Consider the following 26,012-nt stretch of genomic DNA (forward strand, 5'->3'; position numbering starts at 1 on the left):
TACTAGTGGTTAGAGTTATCTCTATATACATATATATACACAAATAGTAGATTTTCTAAGGATTCCATTTATCAGCGATTCGCCTTGGACAAGTATGTATCACATATTTACAGAGTGAAAAGAGAAGTAAAAATAAAAATAAAAAGACCCGGGTCATGGGCATCGATGAAAACCATCTCAAAATGGCTAGATGCACCCAGGTCAGCACCCAAAAAACAAGGGGAGCAGAGTTCCATTAGGTGGGGTCGGAGGGGGGGATGCAGTCACAGCACCAAGGGATGGTGGGAGAATGTCTGCTGTTTCGCAAGATGGTGTCTCAACATTCCATTTGGAAAAAGGCAGTAATGAAATTCAGACGCTTATTAATTTAGCGAGCTAAGAAGCTTCAAACCTGCAATGTTAATCTGGCGGGAGTGGCATGCAGCCTTCGGGCTCTTGGAATTAAATATGTGATGTGAATAAACATCCGCCGTACTGTGCTATGTTTCATGCGGAATCTATGCTCAGCTCTACCTACTTCCAAGCCACCGGCACACATGTGAAGGGCTCCTTCCTGCGTGGTTGTATACAGTGGTTGAAGTGCTTTTTTAAAAAAAAAGTATGGGAACTGTGATTCTCAGTGCAAGGGGATTTGGGTGAGTGAGCGTAAACAACTAAATATTCTGTAACTTTTTTCGGTCTTTCACCTTCAGGTAACTACATATAAAAGAAAACACAATTTAAATGAAAATGAAATGCAAGTGATGTTAACCAGTGGGAAACAGTAGCAGCTGGCACGGCTCGCTTGTGGCGGGGGACACAATGTAATTTTTTTTTAGAAATAAACACTTACCATGCCGCCGGCTCCCGCACAGCCAGGCTCCCCTGACCAATCACAGTGCTGCAATGCATCGTTGTGATTTGTCTGAGCGTCCTGGTTAGATGCTCAGCCAGGGAATGGGGGCCTTGGCATGTTCTCCACGCAGGCTGTAATGCAGCCTGCGTGGAGAACAGGGATAGTGCGCATCAGTCCCGGACGGTATGTCTCGCTGGTATGGGTGCAGGAGGGGGTCGTGCGTTGGGGGGACGCGCTGGGGGTTGGGGATTTACTTTAAATTAAAATAAAGTGAAAAAAAAGTTAACTTACTTATGCTGGCCCGGTCCTGCGTCGTGTCTGCTCCTCTTCTGGCAGCAGGAATCCTCCCTCCCTCCCTTAAGCCAATCACAATGCTGCAATAGCATTGGTCGGGACATTGACCACCCAGGCGTCATTGGGGACGCTATATTCTCCATCTAGGCTGCAAGCAGCCTACATGGAGAAAAGGCAGTGTGTGCATGACTGGTTTGGTTAGTCCAAGGGGGCCGACCAAACAGTCAGGGCCCTCAACAGTGGGCAAGCCACTCCTCCCCTGCCCTAGAGCAGGACCACCCACCTGCCCGCCCCCAACCAAACTCTTCTGCTTTCTTGCAGTGCGAGAAGCAGAAACATAAAATGGTATTTGTAATACCATTTTATGTTTCTGCTTCTCGCACTGCTAAAAAGCAGTGGGGTGGCGCTCCTCCCCCCTTCAGGGAGGAACTGTTTTTCTTAAATGAAAAAAGTATGGGCACATCGTGCCCCTTCGATTTACAGCCACCGAACACCCCCCCCCTACTTCGACCACTGGTGGTTGATTGTGTGATTGTATGTACAGGTACTAGGATTAATGTAGAGTGAACTTGGCTACAAATAAACGGAGTCCAGCAAAGAACCCCCTTTTCCCCCCCACAAACCCAAAGTCAAACTAACAGCCAACATTGTGGCTATACAGACTCCACTTGGGGAACACACACTTTTTATCTTCGGTGATTCCATGCAAAAGCTCCCAGCATTAGCTTGACTTAAAGGAAATGTGTTTTTAAACAGGGTGTCTTCAGCAAGCTATAAGTTTGTAAGATGGGTAACTGCCATATACGTGTTCCCCTGTGAAAACCTGCTACTCTGATCATATTCATGAAATTTGTCAATTCAGAGGTGAAATCCCATTGAAAAAGGGTTCTGAATCAGGTTCTGCTATATTGGGGCTTTCTTGGGCCAGCATTCTTCCATGCAACAGATAAAATATTGGAGGTAAAAAAGTTGGATCTGTTCCATCTGTTGTGTCTGATGGAACTGAGTCGTTAATGTAATTCACATTTACTTCAAAATTATAAGCTGTGTCCCCGTCCCGCAAACAGATTATTTGTACTTCTTTTTTTCCTCCATTCACCTCTAGGTATGCATACGTTGTGGCAACAGTGTTGTTGAGCGTGCTGGTCAGAAAACTGCGCTTACACCCAGTGCCAGGGCAGGTCATCGAGACGCGGTATGAACTAGTGACATCGCCTAAGGAGGAGGCTTGGATCACTGTTTCCAAAAGAAGCTAAGAACAAGCAGCTCCATCCAGCAAGTGCCTACATTTCGAAAAGTACTGCTTCATGCCAAGTGGGGTGCTGAAGCACTCAGGGCTCTACTTTGAAAAGTCACTGGGGAAAAAGATGGTGGCCAGCAGCTCCGGTGATGGGCTTTGCCACCTGCAATCACTTCTTCCTGTGTCACAAATAGACAAATGAAATTGACAGAGTACAACTCTAACCCCAATAAATGTCAAACTTGAATCCCCTTTTACACTATAAAATTCACTTTCATAGAAAAGGTTTTTTATCACATTAAAAGTGGAGAAAATCACGGTGTGTCCAATTCATTATTCAGTGATGTTAAAATCAAGTTTTTTTGTGTATGGTTAATTTGTCATCTTTTTTAACTGAGCCAAACTATCTTACTTGAACACTCTTGGCCTTTGCCTGGGAATAGCAATCGTTTTATTCACTGCTTAAGGTATTGGCGATGATAAAAGGCTCTCTTAAATTCATGCTTCGTGGTCCAAGAAAGGATTTGCAGCATTGCCATCTGTCAAGAAAAAGTGAAACTCTTGCGAAAGAAGCAACAGCTGCTTGACCCACAGAGGGCTGACTTTAGTGTCAATAAGAATTATATTCTTGTTTATATTGTCAATTCATATATATTGCTTGGGTTCTTTTTTAACATGGGATTGGAAAAACGTAATTAAAAGCTTGAATGACATTTTTAGAATTTTCTCTCTTCATATGTTCCTGCAGTGCGGTAAAACGAATTATCTTGTACCCAAAATGACTGACGAACATTCTGGGATATTTTTGTGAAAACATTTTGTTGTAACCTGTTTTGTATTTATCGGGTTTCCTACTCCCTAGCTGCTAAGCCAGTGTGAATGTGATGCATGGAATGTTGGGGTGAGAGTCTTGAATGGAATGTTTGGGTGCCTGGATGCTTGAGTGTGCCAGTTGGAGTATGGGCTGAGCAGCAGGCAGACTGCTCCTAGTGGGGCTGCATCTTTAAACTCTATTACCTGTTACTGATCTTAATAAATCTACGTGAAACTACATCCTGCCTGCGGACCTTGTCACTACAGATTTTTGGCAATGATTCTTGAAAGGAAACTACGTGTGTTTTTAAAAGGACTCTGAAGCAAGAAGTTTCTAAAGGAAACTTACAATACTATGAAGAAACCTCCATTTTGAAGTACAAGGCGTACCAGCCCCACCAGTTTCTCTTTCACCAGACAGCCCCAGCCTGCTTGTACTTCATTGGGTTAAACATTTGAAATTCCTGGTACAGTTACAGCATGTGTCATCCTTAGCACCTGTCAGCGAACACCCCAGCTTGGACATTTATTCAAGTGAGTAAGTGGTGTGATCTCAACAAGACAATGATCCGGAGCACAACCATGTTTTAACATTAAGTTCCATAGTTTGATTTTTTGCCAAGTTTAGTGTGCAGCACTCGTGTTTTGCTCCGTTCCGTCGCAATTTCACATGTTCAATAGAAAATAGTGTACCGCAGCTTGCGGATCACATATGAGTTGCACAGCCTTATGAACATCGGTATTCAAATTAATACACCTTCACTGTAGTAATTCCAAAGTTTAACCATATTTATCCATTTTCTTATCCAAGGTAACCAATCACGTCAAAGATACAAAATTCATTATCCTTCTGCATTTTAATTATTCCAGAATTGCCCATCCGGGCCTATTCATAGACATTTGGAAATTCCGAATCCTCCAAATTTTTCCAATCACATTACCCAATGCATTTCGGTTCATCTAACCTTCATCAGGGGTATCTATAATAGAAAAAGTGCATATCAACCACATTACTTGAGACCCAAGGCATTGTAACATTAACGTAGCAAATAACCCAACCGCTCTTCCCTGAATTGTTAAACAAAAAAGTAAATATTTCCTGAAAAATGTATAAATCATTCTGTTACGTGCATTTTCGCTAGTCCGGTTTAACATATCGAAAACATCACAAACTTAACCCCAATTGCATTGTTTTCAGCCCATTTGTGCAGTTATCCTATAATACTGTTTTACTGTTTCCTCCCTTCTTCCCGTGAACCATAAGTTTGTATCCACGTGCGTACCTGATGTCTTTTCACAGATTCCATGCTCACGCGTAATAAAACGTGTGTTTTGCCTTGCCTCGTGTAACCAACTGAATTTAAAAGTCATCCCCACCTGTGAGCCAATGACGTGACCTGGTGTCCCCGCCCAATTACCTCACCGATGATCCCAGTGTTTTAAAGTGACAAAACTCCAAAAACCCATGAAACATAACCAAACTCCCCAAAGGTAATAGTGTGCTCTCAATTGTGTAAGTCCAAATAAACAAGTCCATAGCCGTGGATTTTTGTTCTATCAGGTCCATGATAAATGTGTGATCGTTATTCCTCCGTGATGGTATCATTTGGTGAACAATCTCTGACGTGGCAATGCTGTTATCACATGACTTTTACTGTTTTATTCATCGGGGTGCTAACAGAGTTGGAACGGCGTGGTCATTTCAACTAGACAATGATCCGGAGCACACCCATATTTTAACATTAAGTTCCATAGTTTGATTTTTTGCCAAGTTTAGCGTGCAGCACTTGTGTTTTGCTCCGTTCCTTCGCAATTTCACATGTTCAAGAGAAAATAGTGTACCGCAGCTTGCCGATCACATATGAGTTGCACAGCCTTATGAACATCGGTATTCAAATTAATACACCGTCACCTTAGTAATTCCAAAGTTTAATCATTTTTATTCATTTTCTTATCCAAGTTAATCCATCACGTCAAATATACGGAATTAATTATCCTTCTGCATTTTAATTATTCCAGAATTGCCCATCCGGGCTTATTCATAGACTTTTGGAAATTCCGAATCCTCCAAATTTTCCCAATCACATTACCCAATGCATTTCGGTTCATTTAACCTTCATCAGGGGTATCTATAATAGAAAAAGTGCATATCAACCACATTACATGGTTTATACTTTCAATCAATCAATCGAATTTGTTTAGCGCGCTACTCACCCCTCAGGGTCTCAAGTCGCTGAGGGGGTGGGGGGGTCGCTACTGCTCGAACAACCAGGTCTTGAGTTGTTTCCTGAAGGAGAGATGGTCCAGGGTCAGCCGAAGGTGGGTGGGGAGGGAGTTCCATGTCTTGGCTGCCAGGTAGGAGAACGATATTCCTCAGACGGTGGATTTGCGGATACGTGGGACGGAGGCGAGGGCGAGGCTGGCGGAATGGAGCTGGCGGGTGGGGGTCTGGCATGTGAGTCGGCTGTTGAAGTACTTCGGGCCTGTGTCGTGGAGAGCCTTGTGTGCGTGGGTGAGGAGTCTGAACGTGATCCTCTTGTTGACGGGGAGCCAGTGCAGGTCTTTCAGGTGGGCCGAGATGTGACTGTGGCGAGGGATGTCCAGGATGAGTCGTGCTGAGGCGTTCTGAATGCACTGGAGTCTTTTCTGGAGTTTGGCTGTGGTTCCAGCGTAGAGGGTGTTCCCGTAGTCCAGACGGCTGGTGACGAGGGCCTGGGTGACCGTCTTCCTGGTTTCAGTGGGGATCCACCGGAAGATCTTTCGGAGCATGCTCAGGGTGTTGAAGCAGGATGATGAGACGGCGTTGACTTGCTTGGTCTTCGTGAGGGATGAGTCCAGGATGAAGCCCAGGTTGCGTGCGTGGCCCGTTGGCTTCGGTGTGGTGCCCAGGGCAGGGGGCCACCAGGAGTCGTCCCAGGCGGAGGGAGATGGTCTGAGGATGTCTGAGTTCAGTTTCAGACGGCTGAGCTTCATCCATTCCACGACGTCTTTCATTCCTTCCTGGAGGTTGGCTTTGGCGGTGGCGGGGTCGTTGGTGAGGGAGAGGATCAGCTGGGTGTCGTCTGCGTAGGAGATAAGGTTGTGTTGGCGTGCGATGGCTGCGAGAGAGCTCATGTAGACGTTGAAGAGGGTGGGGCTGAGTGAGGATCCTTGCGGAACGCCGCAAATGACTTCGGTGGCCGCGGATCGGAAGGGGGGGAGGCGGACTCTGTGGGTTCTTCCGTCGAGGAACGAGATGATCCATTCCAGGGCCGCTCCTTGGATTCCGGTGTTGCCGAGGCGCTGTGTCAGGGTGCGGTGGCATACAGTGTTGAAGGCTGCTGAGAGGTCCAGGAGGATGAGGGCAGCAGTTTCTCCGTTGTCGAGCAGGGACCTGATGTCGTCGGTGACTGCGATGAGGGCGGTCTCGGTGCTGTGGTTTGCTCGGAACCCGGACTGTGAGGGGTCGAGGGATCCGTTGGTCTCGAGGAAGGCGGAGAGTTGTCTGTTGACGGTCTTCTCGACGACTTTGGCTGGAATGGGGAGGAACGAGATGGGGTGGACGTTTTTGAGGTCCGAGGGGTCCGCGGTGGGTTTCTTCAGGAGGGTGCTCAGTTCGGCATGTTTTCAACTCTCAGGGAAGGTGGCGGATGCGAAGGAGCTGTTGATGATGTTCCGGAGTTGGGGTGCGATGATGGAGTCGGCTTTGTTGAAGATGTGGTGTGGGCAAGGGTCGGTAGGGGAGCCGGAGTGGATGGTGTTCATCAGGCGGATGGTGTCTTCAGTGCTAACCGGGGTCCAGGTGCGGAGGGTGGTGGTGGGGGGCGTAGGTTCGGTGGTTGAGTCCGAGGTCTGTGTGTCGAAGCTGTTGTGTATGTCGGCGATCTTGCGGTGGAAGTACGAGGCGAGTGAGTCGCAGAGGTCTTGCGAGGATGTGATGTCGTTGTTGCAGGCGCTGGGGTTGGAGAGCTCTTTAACGATGCTGAAGAGTTCCTTGCTGTTGTGGGTGTTGTCCAGACGTTCTTTGAATGTTATCTTCTTGGTGGTGCGGATCAGCTGGTGGTGTATGCGGGTGGCGTTCTTAAGAGCGGTCATGTGTTCTGCTGTCTGGTCGTGGCGCCAGGCTTTCTCGAGGGCGCGGCAGGTTTTCTTGGAGTTTTTGAGTTCGTTTGTAAACCACGAGGCTTTCCTGCTGCCGGGTCTGCTGGGAGGATTCTTCAGTGGTGCGAGTTCGTCGGCACAGTTGGTGAGCCACTGTGTGAGGTTTCAGGCTGCTTCGTTGGGGTCAGTCGTGTTGGTGATCGGGTTCTGGCTGAGGGCGGTGGTGAGCTGGTCGGCGGTGATCTTACTCCAGCTTCTGCGGGGAACCTGTTGCGGGTGGTGGTGGGTCGTGGTTCTCCTGAAGCTGAAGTGGACGCAGCTGTGGTCTGTCCAGTGTAGTCCGGTTGAATGGCTGAAGGAGATGTGCTTGCTGGAGGAGAAGATGGAGTCAAGCGTGTGGCAGGCGTAGTGGGTGGGGGTGTTCACCAGTTGCTTGAGTTCGAGGTTGTCCAGTAGGGTGGCGGTGTTGCTGTCATTGTTGTTCTCCAGGTGGAAGTTGAGGTACCCTAGGAGGATGTAGTCTGTGGAGGTGAGGGCGTGCGGACTGGCTAAGTCAGCGATGGCTTTGCTGAATTGTTTGCGTGGTCCTGGGAGTCTGTAGATGAGGGTGCCTCTGAGGGTGGTCTTGGGGTCGGTGTGTATCTGGAAGTGGAGGTGCTCGGCGGTGGTGAAGATGTCGCTGGAGTTGGTCGTGATGCGGATGGTGTTTCTGTGGACGATGGCGATGCCTCCTCCTGTTTGGTTGACGCGGTCCCTCCGGGTGATCTTGTAGCCCTCCGGGATGGCTATGGCGATGTCGGGGGCTGAGGAGGCGTTCATCCATGTTTCTGTGAGGAAGGCGACGTCTGGTGATGTGGAGTCGAGGAGGTTCCAGAGTTCGACGGCGTGCCTGTGGATGGAGCGGGTGTTGAGCAGGATGCACTTGAGGTGGTTGTTGCTGCAGCTCGGTGTGGTGGGTGCGGTGCAGGTTCGGAGGCAGGTGAATTTGCAGGCTTGGCAGGTGAAGGGTCCGTGGGTGCGTTTCGAGGTGGCTCGGTAGCAGGTGGGGTTTTGGCCGACGTTGAGTGCGTATAGTGTGGCGGCGTCGTAAGTTTGTCGGGTGCGCTGGCATTGATGAGGGCCAGGGGTTCTGGCACTGGGCGCGGTCCAGGCGTAGACGGGCTTGCCTTTGTCGCGCAAACGGCGTACCCGCTGCGCGTGACCGCCGCGCGTACGCGTGGACTCCGCAATAAATGGCGTAGTGGGAGGGAGGAGCAGCTAGGAGGTGGGAGCGGGGTGGCGAATAGGAGGGGGAGAGGGTACAGAAGAAAAAGGAGGGTGGGGCCGGGGGGGGAGCAGCGGCAGGGATCGGGGAGCGGGAGAAACCAGCGGGTAACAGGCGGCAGAGAAGCACAAAAATCGGAGAGATACAGGGGCACAACGGTCAGACAATTAAAACAAAATTAGGCACAATAGCAGAGAAAAACACAACCAAGGGGCACCTGAGCCCTGGGGGCAGCGGCGAACAGGCGGCAGCAGCAGGGGGAAACCGGCGCACTCAGGAGGAGCCACGCGGCGGGTGGAGCGACCGGCTCTGACAAGGTCAGGTCAGTTCACAGCTCCCCGTCGCGTGTCTGCCGCCTAAATAGCCAGTGGGAGGGAGGAGCAGCTGAGAGGTGGGAGCGGGGTGTCGAATAGGAGGGGCAGAGGGTACAGAAGAAAAAGGGGGCGGGGCCGCGGGGGAGCAGCGGCAGGAATCGGGAGAGCGGGGGAAACCAGCGGGTAACAGGCGGCAGAGAAGCACAAAATTCTTTCTTTCCATTTCTCATGTACTTCGGTCTTATCCTGTTATTTAATTTTCTCTTTCTCTTGTACTTACTCTTGCATATCTCTGTTGTATTTTATTCTTTGCTCACGCTTGATTTTTCTTGGTTTCTTTTCTATGATCCTTTCACGCTTTGGGTTCACTTTTCTTCTCACTTTTTCTCTACTTTTCCATTTTTCTATTTCTTGGGGTTCTCCTTGTTTGAACCTTCTTCTTTGTGGTTGCTATTTTTGTTTTGTAGAAGAAGGGAAAGTATGTTGTAACCTGTGTTGTATTTATCTGGTTACTTACTCCCTAGCTGCTCAGCCAGTGTGAATGTGATGCATGGAATGTTGGGGTGAGAGTCTTGAATGGAATGTTTGGGTGCCTGGATGCTTGAGTGTGCCAGTTGGAGTATGGGCTGAGCAGCAGGCAGACTGCTCCTGGTGGGGCTGCATCTCTACAACTCTACTACCTTTAACTGATCTTAATAAATCTACATGAAACTAGATCCTGACTGCGGACCTCGTCACGAAACATTCGTTCTCATTTAGAATTTAATGCTACCTCCTGCCTTTATTTGTGACCAAATCAACTCGAGCGAGAAGTTGCCTCTAACCCACCTACTCGCCATGTGCGATGTTCAGAAAGCACTGTCAAGGTTCTCTTTGATTTGAGCTCCACACTCCTTATTTTTTCTTCTGTGACACACTGATGTAGATTATCTCATGATACATAGTGTCAGAGAAATAGTAAGACCAAAGTAGTTCAATACACCTTTTCATTTTATCTCAAAAATTTGGAAATCCTAATTTCTTTTTTTTTTAAAAGATCTTTTGTTAGCCAAGACTTTTTGATTTTACTAACATTTTATGTATAATAAACTTACTTCATATGGCATGTCCGCTAGACCTCTTCATACATTGGTCTATTGTGTCATTAACAATTTCTTTCTGCCTACTACTGCATATTGGATGGGGTAGTGGGCCAGCCCACATCCGCAGTTGGCAGACTTCTTAGGGAATTACAGAATTCTGCTGTTTCACACAGAGGACATACATGACAAAATAAGCATTGACAAAGCCCAGACTTGTTGGCTTTGCCAATGCTTTGCCTGAGGCCATGCTTTGCCTCAGATAGCTAGTCACTCACCCCACACAAAGCAGGACACACGCTGAACCCCATCTTTACATCCAGCAGCAGAATCAGGTACAACCACACCTCGGAACACACCTGGTCGGACCATTCCATCACACTTCATCACAGGACTTGCCCGCACTGTCCCGAACTGACACAGCGCTGACTTCTGCCGCTGGTCCAAGGCCACGCAGCAACAATGGGCGACGCCCTCGCCACAACACAGCCCAAAGACACCACCAACAGGGTTCAGACAGTACAGAACTTCAACGGTTGGATCACCAGCGTTGCCCCCACCAAACCAGCCAAAACTGACAGACCCTCCAAACAAGCCATCTGGTACACCCCGAAACTCAGCACGTCAAAATGCAGATGCAAACTAATAGAAAAAAGATGGCGCCCTAGCAGGAACTACACTGACAGAGACACCTTCAAATCAGCCCTCAACAACTACCACCGACAGATCAAAGCAGCAAAAAGAGAGGCCCTGGCCCACTGGATTGACACCAGCACCAACCAAGCTAATGAACTCTTCATCATCATCAGAGTTCACCTGCCTATCAGCCATCGAAAGCTCCATCCATCTTCACAGGAACTCTGGGACTCCCTCGCCAACCACTTCCACAACACAATAGCGACCATCTTTAAAAACTTTGATCCCCAACCCTCCAACACCCTCGGCATCTGATCGATAACCACCTCCGACCACTAACTCACAGCATGGTAACATCTCAGCACACTTAACACAGCAACCCTCATGAACTCATTCCACTTGGGGAGACCTACTGACCCCTGCCCCCACCAACTCTTCAACCTCGAAAGAGACGTGATCAGGAGCCAACTCCCCACCATCCTCAACACCTCGTTAACCACTGCCACCTTTCCAATGCCTGGAGACATGCCAAGGTCAGATCCCTCCTCATGAAACGCTCATTAGACCCCCAACGAACTCCAGAACTACTGTCCCATCTCACTTCTCCCCTTCCCCACCAAAGTCCTGGAGAAGGCCATTAACTTCCAACCCAGCGAACTCCTGGAGAGAAGCAACCTTCTGGACCCTCCTCGATCAGGAATCCAAACCAACCACAGCACTGAGACAGCACTGATCGCGCCAACAGACAACATCCACACCCTACTCGACACAGGAGAATCAGCTGCCATGATCCTGCTAGATAATCCAATCCAATCCAATCAGAAATTTCTCAAGGCGCTTAGGGGAGAGGAGTTCGCTACTGATCGAATAACCAGGTCTTGAGTTGCTTCCTGAAGGAGAGGTGGTTCTGGGTACGACGGAGGTGGGTGGGGAGGGAATTCCAGGTCTTGGCCGCCAGGTAGAAGGATCTTCACCCCATGGTGGCTCTTCGGATGCGTGGAATCGCAGCTAGGGCTTGGTTGGAAGATCGCAGTTGGCGGGTGGGGGTGTAGAAGGTCAGGCGGTTGTTAAGGTATCTGGGTCCTAGGTCGTGGAGGGCCTTGTGTGCGTGAGTGAGGAGACGGAGCGTGATTCTCTTGCTGACGGGGAGCCAGTGCAGGTCTCTCAGGTGTCCGGTTATGTGGTTGTGTCGAGGTATGTCCAGGATGAGTCGTGCGGAGGCGTTCTGAATGCGTTGAAGTCTTTTCTGCAGTTTGGTTGTGGTTCCGCTGTAGAGGGTGTTTCCGTAGTCCAGTCGGCTGGTGACAAGTGCTTGGGTGACTGTCTTCCTTGTTTCGATGGGGATCCATCTGAAGATCTTCCGGAGCATGCGTAGGATGTTAAAACAGGATGATGAGACGGCGTTGACTTGTTTAGTCATCGAGAGGGAGGAGTCTAGGATGAAGCTCAGGTTGCGTGCATGGTCCGTTGGTTTGGGTGCGCTGCCTAGAGCCGGGGGCCACCAGGAGTCGTCCCAGGCAGAGGGGGATGATCCCAGGATGAGGACTTCCGTCTTGTCTGAGTTCAGTTTTAGGCGGCTGTTCTTCATCCACTCGGCTACTTCTTTCATCCCTTCGTGTAGGTTGGTTCTGGCGGTGGTTGGGTCTTTGGTGAGGGAGAGGATCAACTGGGTGTCGTCGGCGTAGGAGATGATTTTGAGGTTGTGTTGGCGTGCGATGGATGCGAGGGGGCTCATGTAGACGTTAAAGAGGGTGGGGCTGAGCGATGATCCTTGTGGTGCGCCGCAGATGACTTCGGTGGCTTCTGATCTGAACAGGGAGAGGCGGACTCTCTGTGTTCTTCCGGCGAGGAACGAGATGATCCACTCCAATGCTTTATCTTGTATCCCGACGTTGTTGAGGCGTTGTACTAGGGTGCTGTGGCAGACCGTGTCGAACGCTGCGGAGAGGTACAGGAGGATGAGGGCCGCTGTTTCCCCATTGTCGAGCAGGGTTCGGATGTCGTCTGTGGCTGCGATGAGGGCGGTTTCGGTGCTGTGGTTGGCTCGGAAGCCGGATTGTGAGGGGTCGAGGGAACCGTTAGACTCGAGGAAGGCGGCGAGCTGACTGTTGACGGTCTTCTCTATGACTTTTGCGGGGAATGGGAGGAGCGAGATGGGGCGATAGTTCTTAAGTTCGGTGGGGTCTGCTGAAGGTTTCTTCAGGAGGACGCTGAGCTCGGCATGCTTCCAGCTTTCCAGGAAGGTAGCGGTGTTGAAGGAGCAGTTGATGATGTCCCGGAGTTGGGGTGCGATGACGGAGTCGGCCTTGTTGAAGATGTGGTGGGGGCATGGGTCGGTTGGCGATCCGGAGTGGATGGTGTTCATCGTGCGGATGGTGTCTTCGGTGCTGATCGGGTCCAGGCGCGGAGGGTGGTGGTGGGAGGCTTTGGTTCTGTGGTTGGGGGAGTGGTCTGATCGCCGAAGCTGTTGTGTATGTCTGCGATCTTGCTGTGGAAGAACGAGGCGAGGGAGTCGCAGAGGTCTTGTGAGGGAGTGATGTCGTTGTTGCCGGCGCTGGGGTTGGTGAGCTCTTTGACGATGCTGAAGAGTTCCTTGCTGTTGTGGGCATTGTTGTCTAGTCGATCCTTGAATGCTGATTTCTTGGTGGTGCGGATCAGTTGGTGGTGTTTGCGGGTGGCGTGCTTGAGAGCGGTCATGTTGTCTGTGGTTGGGTTTCTTCGCCAGGCTTTCTCGAGGGTTCGGCAGTTCTTCTTGGAGTTCTTGAGGTCGTCGTTGAACCAGGACACATTTTTGCTTACTGGCTTGTTGGGGCGGTTTTTCAGGGGTGCTAGGTCGTCAGCGCAGTTGGTGATCCACTGTGCGAGGTTGTTGGCTGCTTGATTGGGGTTCGTTGATCTGGCAGGAGGGTTCTGGTTCAGTGATGTGGTGAGCTGTTCGGTGGTAATTTTGTTCCAGCATCTGCGGGGGACCTGTTGTGGGTGGTGGTCTTTCTGAAGCTGAAGTGGACGCAGCTGTGGTCTGTCCAGTGGAGTCCCGTGGAGTGGTTGAAGGAGATGTGCTTGTCGGAGGAGAAGATTGGGTCGAGCGTGTGTCCAGCGTAGTGGGTGGGGGTGTTCACCAGTTGTTTGAGTCTGAGATTGGCGAGGTTGTACAGCAGGGTGGTGGTGTTGTTGTCGTTGTTATTCTCCAGGTGGAAGTTGAGGTCCCCAAGGAGAATATAATCATCGGAGGGGAGGGCGTGTGGGCTGACAAAGTCAGCGATGTCTTCGCTGAATTGTGTGCGGGGTCCAGGGGGGTCTGTAAATGAGGGTGCCTCTGAGTGTGGTCTTGGGGTCGGTGTGTATCTGAAAGTGAAGGTGTTCGGCGGCTGTGAGGGTGTCGTTGGGGCTGGTCGTGATGCGGATGGTGTTCTTGTGGACGATGGCGATGCCTCCTCCTGTTTGGTTGATGCGGTCCCTTCGGATGATCTTGTATTCGTCCGGGATGGCTATGGTGATGTCGGGCGCTGATGAGGCGTTCATCCAGGTTTCCGTGAGGAAGGCGACGTCCAGAGATGTGGTGTCGAGTAGGTTCCATAGTTCAATGGCGTGTTGAGCCGGATGCACTTCAGGTGGTTGTAGTTGGAGCTCTGCTTGGCGTGTGTGGATGCGGTGTAGGTCCTGATGCAGCAGAACTTGCAGGATTGGCAGGTGAAGGGTTCGTGGGTGCGTCCTGGGGCGGCTCGGTTGCAGTCGGGGTCCGTGGATGCGTCCTGGGGCGGCTCGGTTGCAGTCAGGGAGTCGGCCGATGTTGAGGGCAGTGAGGGTGGTGGCGTTGTACGTTTGGCGGGTGGGATGGTGTCTGCGCGGGCCAGGGGGTCTGGCGCGGGGCGTGGTCCTGGCACGGACGGGCTTACCTTTGGCGCGCCCGCTGCGCGTACGCGACTCCGCCATAGGTGGAGAGTGGAGGGGGGCGGAGCGAGAGAGGGGCAGCTGGGAGGCGGGAGCGGGGTGGCGAGTGGGGAGGGGATCGGTCCAGAGATGCTGGAGGGAACGGGGGTGGGGCCGCGGGGGAGCAGCGGCAGGGAGCGGGGAGTGGGGTGGAGAGACGGGCACAACAAAATAATGGCAGACGAGATCGGGGGCACAACCAAGGAGGTCACTGGCACAAAAACAGTCACTGGCACAAAAACAATGAAATTCAATTATTGCTGGCACAGACGAGATCAGGGGCACAACGGAGGAGGTCACTGGCACAAACACAGTCACTGGCACAAAAATAAAGAAATTCAATTATTGCTGGCACAGACGAGATCGGGGGCACAACGGAGGAGGTCACTGGCACAAAAACAATGAAATGCAGGAGATGCAAAGCAGATACAATACCAGGCACCACAAGGCACACTAAGGAGGGCCGCGCGGCGGGTGGAGCGACCGGTTCTGACCAGGTCAGGTCGGTCAAAGCTCCTCGCCTCGCGGGTCTTGCCTTATGTTGTTAGTGGGAGGGAGGAGCAGCTGGGAGGCGGGAGCGGGGTGGCGAGTGGGGAGGGGATCGGTCCGGAGATGCTGGAGGGAACGGGGGTGGGGCCACGGGGGAGCAGCGGCAGGGAGCGGGGAGTGGGGTGGAGAGACGGGCACAACAAAATAATGGCAGACGAGATCGGGGGCACAACCAAGGAGGTCACTGGCACAAAAACAGTCACTGGCACAAAAACAATGAAATTCAATTATTGCTGGCACGGACGAGATCGGGGACACAACTGAGGAGGTCACTGGCACAAACACAGTCACTGGCAAAAAAACAGTCACTGGCACAAAAACAATGAAATTCAATTATTGCTGGCACAGACGAGATCGGGGGCACAACGGAGGAGGTCACTGGCACAAAAACAATGAAATGCAGGAGATGCAAAGCAGATACGATACCAGGCACCACAAGGCACACTAAGGAGGGCCGCGCGGCGGGTGGAGCGACCGGTTCTGTCCAGGTCAGGTCGGTCACAGCTCCTCGCCTCGCGGGTCTTGCCTTATGTTGTTAGTGGGAGGGAGGAGCAGCTGGGAGGCGGGAGCGGGGTGGCGAGTGGGGAGGGGATCGGTCCGGAGATGCTGGAGGGAATGGGGGTGGGGCTGCGGGGGAGCGGGGAGCGGGGTGGAGAGACGGGCACAACAAAATAATGGCAGACGAGATCGGGGGCACAACCAAGCAGGTCACTGGCACAAAAACAGTCACTGGCACAAAAACAATGAAATTCAATTATTGCTGGCACAGACGAGATCGGGGGCACAACGGAGGAGGTCACTGGCACAAAAACAATGAAATTCAATTATTGCTGGCACAGACGAGATCGGGGGCACAACGGAGGAGGTCACTGGCACAAAAACAATGAAATGCAGGAGATGCAAAGCAGATACGATACCAGGCACCACAAGGCACACTAAGGAGGGCAGCGCGGCGGGTGGAGCGACCGGTTCTGACCAGGTCCCTGTCACCCACCACACTCTCATTGACCGCCTACGCCAGATTGGTATAACAGACAACACCCTCAAATGGATAGCATCCTTTCTCATGGGCTGCACCCAGACAATCTGACTCCCTCCCTTCACATTGCAAGTCAAGCACAACATCTGCGGTGTCCCCCCAAGCTCATCCCTTAGCCCTACCCTCGTCAAGGTCTACATAACACCACTCACAGACATTGTCAGATCGCATGACATCCACGTCATCTCCTACGCCAAAGACCCGCAACTCATCCTATCGCTCTCAGCAGACACCACCTTGATGGAAAAAAAACTTCCACAACTGTATGAAGAATGTCTCAGCCTAGAAGAAGGACAACTGCCTCAAGCTCAAAACGGACAAGACGGAAGTCCTCAACTTGGGCAAACACACTGCCTCTGGAATGACTCCTGGTGGCTGGCAGAACTTGGACCCATCCACATAAGGAAAGACCACACCCGCAACCCCGGCATCATTCTTGACAGCGAACGCTCCATGAAACGTCAGGTCAACGCTGTCTCCTCAGCCTGCTTCCACATGCTCTGAAGAATCTTCAAGTGGCTCCCGATCAATGCCAGGAAGACGGAAACGCAGGCTCTCATCACCAGCAGACTTGACTACGGCAATGCACTGTATACAGACACCATCACAAAGCTTATTCAAAAACTTCAGACGATCCAGAACACAGCCGCCAGATTAATTCTTAACCTGCCCAAGGGAACCCACATCACCCAGCACCTGAAAAACCTCCACTGACTCCTGGTTCAGAAGAGATTCCAGTTCAACTTCCTTGCACATGCTTACAAAGCCCTCCACGACCAAGGACCCGCCTACATGAATCACTGTCTGCACTTCCACCGACCCCACCACTCCCCAACCAGGAACCTCCGCTCCGCACACCTCACACAGATACCGCGCGTACCCTGCTGTCTTGCCGGTTGTCGCTCCTTCTCCCATTTCGCTGCCAAAACTTGGATCACCCCTACCACTGCACCTTGCTGACCGACTTCAGGCTCAACTCCTGGCTCCTTGATTGAGACCTACTGCAAGCGCCTGGATACTCTAGCGGCTGACAAGTCACGCTTTATAGATCCTGCTTGATTGATTGATAATGAAGTTGAAATTCCACTCCAACAGGACTATTTGCTCTGGTGGACAGCTAAGCTGGCATGAGAATGGATTGTCTTGTAAGCTGGTAGTGACTGAAAATATCCTCCATTTCACTTGCAGTTGACCTTTCTTGCGTGCAAGATGCTTTTATACATTTGGAATTAAGCTGCTTTGAACGAGGCCCATTGAGTATATTCGAAGTCTAAACTCTATTGCACTGCAAGCTTCTGTGCAGTACTCACTGGTGTGCATCACATTGAGTCTTTAGTTCAGGGCAATGTGGGGGCTGTTTCGGGTTGAAATGGACACTTCTCCACAAGATTCAAACATAAGCACCAGGGTGCTTCAAAAGGGCAGCCCAACAGATGGAAAAATTGCTCTATAGTTAGATTACTGCATGTCTGGCTGACATTTGAATCAGTGTTGTGGAGGAAAAGTCTCTGTAACCCTTCAACAAACTATTGAGCCAACCAGAAGGGGGCGTTGGGAAGCCCGCCCTGTTATGCAGGCAGCCAGAGCAAATTGTCTTTGCACTGTTCTGCCAGGGAAGGTCAACAGTGGTCCACATGCACAGGGAGAAAACTCAGGACCATTGCTTTTCTGTTTCTCAGAAATAAACCCCCACAAAAATAAATGATGATTGGGTGCAACAATATGGTGGCCTACTTGATGTTCAGCTTTGCCTAAAGAACTTCTGATGAAATCGTTTTTCGGCAAAGCAACCCCTGCAACGTTCTTTTAATATGGTGGGAAGTCCTCTGCCAGGAAGGCATATGTGAAGACCTCGGCTGAACAAGTGTACCACTCACCAGGCTTTAGAGTAACCCCAGAAGCGTAAGATCACTAGAATGCAGTGTGGTGAGGCCAGAGGGTTTAGAATCACTTTCTAAAACACAGAGGGTGAGCCTGAGTGCTCCTGTACCCAAGGTGGCAGTGAACTAGGGTAGCAGAAAAGGGGGGGGGTGTAGAGGGCGTACAGCAAGATGGCCACACTGCTGTGAGGCTCTGCATGACCGAGTAACTATCCGACAAATGTTTGCGGCATCCTGGGCCCCTGAAGTTGTTGAAACCCTGCTATGCGTTGCTGTCCGGCTCCTGCACTAGATGTGTTAATCAGACCCTCCAGGATATCGCGATTTGCCGCGAAATCGGCACTTTTTAAAAAATGCCGCGATTTTTACAAAAATGCCTGCAAAATCGGCATTTTTATAGAAATCGCTGCATTTTTCGCTATATCCTGGGGGGTCTGCTTTATGTGGCTATCGCCCCACCTCCCTTCTTCACTCCGATGCTGCACCAAAGCTCCTCAGATACTCAGCAGCATTGGAGAGGCACAGCGGGATGGCAACCCTCACACCTCCAGCCCTTGATGAGCTGTTAAGAGGTGCTTCGAAGGTGACGGCGAGGGAGGGGCTGCAGGTTCAGGAGCAGCGACATCTGTTCACATGCAAACGGCCCTGAATGCGTCATGTCTCTGCTATTTACAGGCGGGCTCACACATTCCATTTCTACCCAGGGCCCCAAACATCCGAGACTCGGCCAGATTACACCCCTGATTACACCGAGGCAGCACGTGGTTCTCTTCACAGAGCGTAATTACTGTCACTAAATTGTAAGCAAACCTCGGTTCTTCAAACATGCAGTTTATAATGTAAGAAAATAAAGAAATGGCACAATCGCACCCACACTGCTTAACAAAGTATGGAGGACAATCAGTTCAATCAGTTCTCTTAGAGTATCTCCTGTAAGTACTGTACATCACAGTGGGGGGTGGCATTTTGGACAGAGAGCCTGTCTTCTCGTTGTCTTGTGCAGGAGGGGGCGAGGAGCCCAAGATGATAGTAGAATACTGCATGCCCACCCCTGTGCCCACCCTGGTGGATCCTGTTCCCTCTCCTGTGATGGCTCCTGCCCTCCCCTCAGTGATGGTTCCTGTCCACCCCCCGGCTGTGATGGCTCCTGTCCCCCCATGTTGTGGCTCCAGTCCACCCCCGCCTGTGATGGCTCCTGACCCCCCTGTGGTGGATCCTGTCTCCGCCCTGGGTGGCTTCTGTCCCAGTCCTGGAACGGCCCCTGCAGCGAGGGTGAAGTTCTTGATGGGCCTCTCCTCAAAAGGGCTCAGCTCAAAATTAATATGGAAAGGTCGGCGAGATGAATTAGTGAAAGGGTGAATGGATGAATGAAAGATTGAATAAATGGATAATGAGAGAGGATGGATGGATTGATGAGAGGGGAAGCATGGAGAGAAAATGTAAATAGCTGGATGTATGGGTGGAAGGGTAGCTGGATGATGGATGAGGGGAAAGATGGATGAGGGGAAGGATGATGGATGAGGAGAAGGATGGATGGATGGAGGGGAAGGATGGATGGATGAGGAGAAGGATGGATGGATGGATGGATGGGTGAGGGGAAGGATGGCTGATGGATGAAAGGAAGGATGGATGAGGGGAAGGATGGACGGATGAGGGGAAGGATGGATGGATGAGGGGAAGGATGGATGGATGAGGGGAAGGATGGATGAGAGGAAGGATGGATGAGGGGATGGATAGAGGGGAAGGATGGATGGGTGGGTGAAAGGATGGATGGATGGATGGATGATGAGGGGAAGGATGGATGATGAGGGGAAGGATGGATGGATGGATGATGAGGGGATGGATGGATGGATGGTTGATGAGGTAGTGGGTGAAAGGATGGATGAAGAGGGGAAGGGTGGATCTTTTGCGCCGCCGCTGCGTCACAAAAGTGACGCAACGGCGGCGTAAAAGCAGCGCAAGGGGCTTGTAAATCTGCCCCAAAGTGTCTACATTGTAAAGAAACCAAATATACATAGCTTCATGTTGTTAAATACCTAAAAAAAACTAAGATATCTGTGTTTGTTGTAGGAAAAATGGCCACATAAAATGCCGCAAAATTGCCGCTAAATTTCCATATTTGTGCCGCTAAATTTCCATTTTTGTGCCGCTAAATTTGCTAATCCATGCCGCTATATCCTGGGGGGTCTGGTTAATTTGCTGCGCCTCTCCCCTGCCTTCTGAGCTGTATTGAGGCACCCTGACATCCCCCACGGCGGGGCCTGCAAATGGCGGCCGCCACAGTCCTGTAGACCGCCGCGCCGAGGGGCTGCCTACAATCTGCACCCTGTCAGTGTGTTTATCCCGCTATCTATGAGTGCTGAGCCTGACAGCGGCGTCCATGTGAGGCGTTCTTGGAGTTTCCTTGCCCCGTGGCGGTTGACGGAGAGGCCTGTGTGCAAGGGGACCGGAGCTGCTGACAAGGCCTGCTGCAGCCGGCGGAAACCTGAGGCGGCGGAAGGTCGGTCCTAGAACTCCTGACTACCGGCGCCCGTCGGCGTCGGGCGCGGTGAGTGGGATGGCCTGCCTGACGACCCGGGCTGCGGAGGTGGGATCGGGTCGGGGACGGGGGCTGCGCCCGGCTCGCTGTGTCTGGTGCGGGGCGTGTCGCATCCACTAACTAATAATAATGACAGACACTGTAGGTGTGTATTATCTATCACCTTTATTTTCTACGTCTGCTCTGCTCCCTATCCCTACTCTAACTAACTTTGGTTCCTGTTCCCCGGCTCCTCCTGCTCCTCCCTTTAACTCCACCCCCCAACCACTAGACTACGTCCCACAATACTACATCTCCCCCTTTCTTAACAAAATGAGCTTAATGTCCTCAGTGTTCGCAGTTCTTCAATCCACCACACGGGTTGGCGGACAGCCTGTTCTTCAAGCCTCAGTAGTGTCGAATCAGCGGTGGGCTTGACTTTGGTCAATCTTTCCGTTGGCTTAATCAGGGTATTCTTGACCACGTTGCGTGTGAACTGTTTACTCTCACCTTCCGCAGTCATCATGTCTCCTTCCTGTGGTGTAACTACTGTTGGTTCAGATGCTCGATCTCTTTCATGAGTGAATAATGTTCTGGTCCTCTTCCGAGCACCCGCATCTACTTTTACTTCTTTTTGTCTTGTCCGGTCGAGGGCAACACTGCCCTCCAATTCAGGGTCATGTATACCAGACAGTACGGTGCTATCTGATGAGACTGTCTTGGTTTGGTTCGATGACTCATTCACGGCCTCGGGTTGTCTGGCGAACTCGTGAGCTATCTGTGCATAGGCATGTTTCTCTCTCATCTGATGATCTCTCTCTACTAACACGTCCGGCTTTCTTTGCGGAGTGACTGGCTGGTCCCTTCCCGTCCGGTGACTAAGGTCCACTGTCTCTGTTTTCCTTTTGTAGGTCCTTTGAGTCAGCCTCGCGGACCCCTTCAGGGGTGACGGTGTCTGATCTATGTCTGGATGTACTTGTGACTGACATGACAGGTTGTCTTGTGGAGTGACTGAGTATTCAGAAACTTTAGTGTGTGGCATGTTGCTCTTGACGGGACAGATGTCCTTTGGTTCCCTGGTGCGTTCGGGTGGTTGACGCCCTGGCTGTTGTTGGGACCATGACTCTGTCGACTCACGGGACTGAACAGTCGTGCTTTCTGGTTCAGAGAAGTCTTTTGTTGACTTCCAGGATCGGACAGACACGCTCTCTGAATCAGAGGAGTTCCTGGCCATACCCCTTTTAAAGGATCGGACAGACTCGCTCTCTGAACCAGAGGAGTTACTGGCCATGCCCCTTTTAAAGCGTTCCTTAGAGAGGGTATCGAGTAATGGATTTGTGAAATGAGTAGGCCGTGACACGTTGTTCTTTGTCTCAGGGTTGTCTTTAAGACGCTTCTCCGGGCGCCTTCGCCAACTTGTCTTTGACATTGTTTCATTTGAGAAGTTGTTCAACAACCACGTGCTTGTTCTTTGTGTTTGGTCTTGAGGTTTTCCATCTTTGCCTTTCTCACATATCAACGACTTCTTCTCAGTTTCTTCGTTGTCCCGGGTGTCATTGATGCGTTGGTCTTTTCCTGTTCGTTGTTGGAGAGGATCAGTTCATCTTATGCGACCTATGTCTTCTTCCCGCTTGTTTGGTGCTCGGACACCCATGATACGGGTGTGATGTGTTCTCCTGCTGGATGTTCCCTCAGACTCATCTTCACGACTTGATGAAGAGTGTTCCTGCACCGACTTCCAGTTTTGACCATTTTGATTTCTTCTTCTATAGTTTGTCTTCCTTACTCTCTTGTTGTGTAGGTTACCATCTTGTCCAGGGGTGCCATCTGTCCCACTTGACGCTCCCTCCTCGTCAGACTTTGAATGACACCTTGAGGGTGAAGAACTCCTTGAGGTTGTCCTTTGACTGATTGACTCGGAGTGCTCCTTATCACTTTGTCTCTCTCGTTGTCTTTCCACTGGTCTGCCTTCCCTCTCTCTCCTTTTTGTTTTGTGCAGTTTCCGAGTTTCATCCGTCCAGGCATCTTGATATGTTGTTTTCAGAGGCAGGTCCTTTGATCTGTCTTTTGCCTTGACGTGTATTCCAATTTCAGCTTTCCTAATGATCTCTTCTAATGACCAATTTCCTCGTAGGATCTTGAGCTTTGTGTCGGGGTTTGCGCAGCCTTCAATTATCCGGAGTCGAACTGCGTCCCTCATTCGTAAAGGTGTTAAAGTGGCAGCCTTGTACCAGGTTTTGCAACCGAATGATGAAACTTGGCAATGGTTCACCTGGTTCCTGCCGAGCTGTGTTGAAAGCGATGCGCTCATGATCCACTTCCGCTTGTGCGGAGAGACGGGCACATAGCTTCTCTTGGAGTCTTTCATAGATTGCGGTGTCTTCTTTGGAAAATGTTGTGATTGGGCATCGGCCCTTAGGACCCACCAAATGGAGGAGCAGCATTAGACATTTCCTCTCTTTTTGTTCACCATTGGCGTCCAGGAAGTCACCCAATGTTGCCAGCCATTGATTCCGTTTGAGACACAGACTCCAGGTATCCGTCTGCACCCCTGGGGGTGGTACTTCAATGCAGGGATTGAACCGTTGTGCTACTTCTTCCCCCGCCATGAGAGGAGGATTTTGATGGATTATATTTGCAGGGCACGGGCTGTTCACTCGTCTTCTCGTCTTCTTAGCTGATCCTCTTTAGTCGAAACCTGTGGACTGGTCATGTGCTGGGACGTTGATAATCTTTGCAATCATCACAGTATGTGCCAGGGAATCACTTAGATTTTGTGCGTTCCGAAGTGTCCACCACCCAGCTGCACTGTGCTAGACACAAGGTTCCTTTTCTTTCGAGTCGCATGCTAGTGGCAGGTGGTTACCAACTTTTCTGCGGTGATGTTAGGCACGTTTGACATCTTTGTTCGTTCGGGCGTTCCCTGTGTATTGGCGCAAGTCCTCCAGTCACTTCAGTGAGTGTTATGCTTGTTTCTGGGACTGTCTTTCGCAGTCTTGCCCTCTTCTGAACTTCGTGCGGTTCTGTCCAGCAGCTCTTCGTGCGGTTCTGTCCAGCAGCTCCTCTCTTTTGTGCTCTTCGGTGTGTGTTCAGTGTCGTCTTTATCTGTCTCTTGCATTTGCTTATGCTTGTTCCATTGTGCTGTTGTCTTTGCTTGGTCCTTGTGTTCGCTTGTGCTTCTTTTATTTTACAGACACGTGTTACTTCATCACAAAAAATCAAAAGAGGGAAGCGTAGAGGTTGAGATAGAATCACCCTCCTGAACAGTTCATCAAAACATATGGATTCTATCAATGTGTAGAGGTGCAAGATATTTTTAAGGGTTTTTACAAAAAAAATTTTAATTGGAGTGAAGTGATAGACTCTCTCTTAGAGATGGAAAGATGAGAGCACATGTGCTTGTTTAAAATACCCCTCACACACTAAAAAAATCCGTTAGTGTCATGCTTCATCATAGGGGTCTTCCCGTCCCTATAACGGGGCGGGGCGTGCTGCGACCAGACGGACTACGCGGGAGCACTATAAATGTGACAGAGCTATGTGTAGGTGTAGTGATGAAAAGTGGAGTGTAGGGATCTAACTAGTGAGTGCAAAAAATACAAAAAATTAAAAATTCCCTGGCTAGTAGTAGTAGTACTTTTTAGTGTGTGAGGGGTATTTTAAACAAGCACATGTGCTCTCATCTTTCCATCTCTAAGAGAGAGTCTATCACTTCACTCCAATTAAAAAAATTTTTGTAAAAACCCTTAAAAATATCTTGCACCTCTACACATTGATAGAATCCATATGTTTTGACGTGTTACTTCATTACATTCGCCACTGCGCATTCGCTTGCGTTTCTCAATGTTCGCGTTTCCACCCGTGCTGACATTTGTTTTTGTCAATGCAAGTTTGGTAATTCACTCTTGTGGTTGCTTGTGCTTGTTAGTTGATTCACTCTCGTGTTTGCATGTGCTTATTCTGGTTTGGCTGCCAAGACTTGTTCATTGTTGTTCACGCGCCGTTATCCACGCTTATTTATTTGCCTTACCAATGCTTATTTCTTGGCATTTACCAGTGCTTGTTTATTTGCACATACCAAGGCTTGTTGACTTGCATGTACCAATGCTTGTTTATTTTCCTTAGCCTATGCTTGTTTGCTTGTCTTCGCCAGTGTTTGTTTGGGCTTCGCCAATGCTTGTTTGGCCTTTGCCAATGCTTGTTTGGCCTTTGCCAATGCTTGTCTGGTCTTCGCCAATGCTTGTTTATTTTCTCAGGTACCTCGGTGTTTTGTTAAACCTGCATTTAGTGTTGCACCAACTTGTGCTTGTTTATTTATCTGGTTGGCTTTGCATTAGCTCGTGTTTGTTGTCCTCAAGTGCTCTGGTCTGCCAAGGCTTGTTTATTTGGTGACGCCTGACTTTAAAATGGCCGCTCTCTGGACATCCAGGGGTCTCTCTCTGGGTTGCCTGACTTCAAAATGGCCGCCCAGGTACTGCTTAGTGATGTCCTCCAAGGCGCCTGACTCTAAGATGGCCGCCTCCATGCACTCTCATTCTCCACGAGGTCTTGGTTCTCATGCACTCCTCAGCTCACTCACCGATGGTCTTTTCACTGGCTCACCAGGATTTCCGCAGCTCAGCTTCGAGGCCACTCTCACCCTACAGGTAGGCCAGGGGCGAGCTCCGGTTTCTCCCGTCAGCCGCTCGCCGTTTCTCACGCATCGGGGGTGAGACCCGATGTCGGCCGACTCTGCACTTTTCCCTCCGGTGCTTCTGCAGGAGTCACTTGGCTTCTGGGACCCCTTCCACATTCACGAGTCACTTCAGGAGGACTGGGGTGGGCTCCCAGTACCTTCTTTATTGTCAGCGTCACTGGGGGCAATTCCGACGCTTTCTTTTAGCGCGAAAGCGTCTTTCAAACGCTGGCCATGCAGCGCTTCAATTAAGCCTGCAGGGCAGGGCTCCACACGATCGCCCGATCGTGGAGCAGCGTCTTTGATGCTGGCTTCACGCTGTCGTGGCGGCAATCTTGTCGGGGCACAGACGGCGCGATCACGACCTCGTCTTGGAGGGTGCCCGGGACAGGGTATTTCTTGCAGCAGCAGGGATGGTGGGTCAGCGTGATCCCACCCTCGTCGCCAGTTGTCGCATACACTAACTAATAATAATGACAGACACTGTAGGTGTGTATTATCTATCACCTTTATTTTCTACGTCTGCTCTGCTCCCTATCCCTACTCTAACTAACTTTGGTTCCTGTTCCCCGGCTCCTCCTGTTCCTGCTCCTCCCTTTAACTCCACCCCCCAACCACTAGACTACATCCCACAATACTACAGGGCAGTGGTGCATACCGGAGGGAGGGCCGGAGCGCGGCAGACTGGCGGTCGGCTGAGACCGCCCCCGAGCACTGAGCACTAGATATCACCTGTACTGGCCGGCGCATTGTCCGTTATTGTTGCGGTCCGGACCTGCCCGTTTATTAGCGTTCATGGGCCTGGTGTGTCCCTGCATTCAGAGAGCCTGATCCCACTGCGGGTGCATTGGAGGCGGGAAGCCAAG

At 50.7% G+C, this 26,012-nt stretch overlaps 1 protein-coding gene across 1 annotated transcript in view; it reads left to right on the forward strand.

Moving 5' to 3' along the window:
• The window catches only part of CYP20A1 (cytochrome P450 family 20 subfamily A member 1), a 252,235-nt gene extending 249,549 nt beyond the window's left edge, over nt 1-2,686 (forward strand). The window contains exon 13 of the mRNA XM_078680270.1: nt 2,235-2,686. Within this exon, the coding sequence (XP_078536396.1) occupies nt 2,235-2,385 (151 nt within the window). The 3' untranslated portion in view covers nt 2,386-2,686. The remainder of the gene's footprint in view (nt 1-2,234) is intronic.
• The last annotated feature ends 23,326 nt before the right edge of the window (nt 2,687-26,012 follow it).

The sequence above is a fragment of the Lissotriton helveticus genome, chromosome 3_1 (genome assembly GCF_964261635.1).
Source record: "Lissotriton helveticus chromosome 3_1, aLisHel1.1, whole genome shotgun sequence".
Lineage (NCBI taxonomy): Eukaryota > Metazoa > Chordata > Amphibia > Caudata > Salamandridae > Lissotriton > Lissotriton helveticus.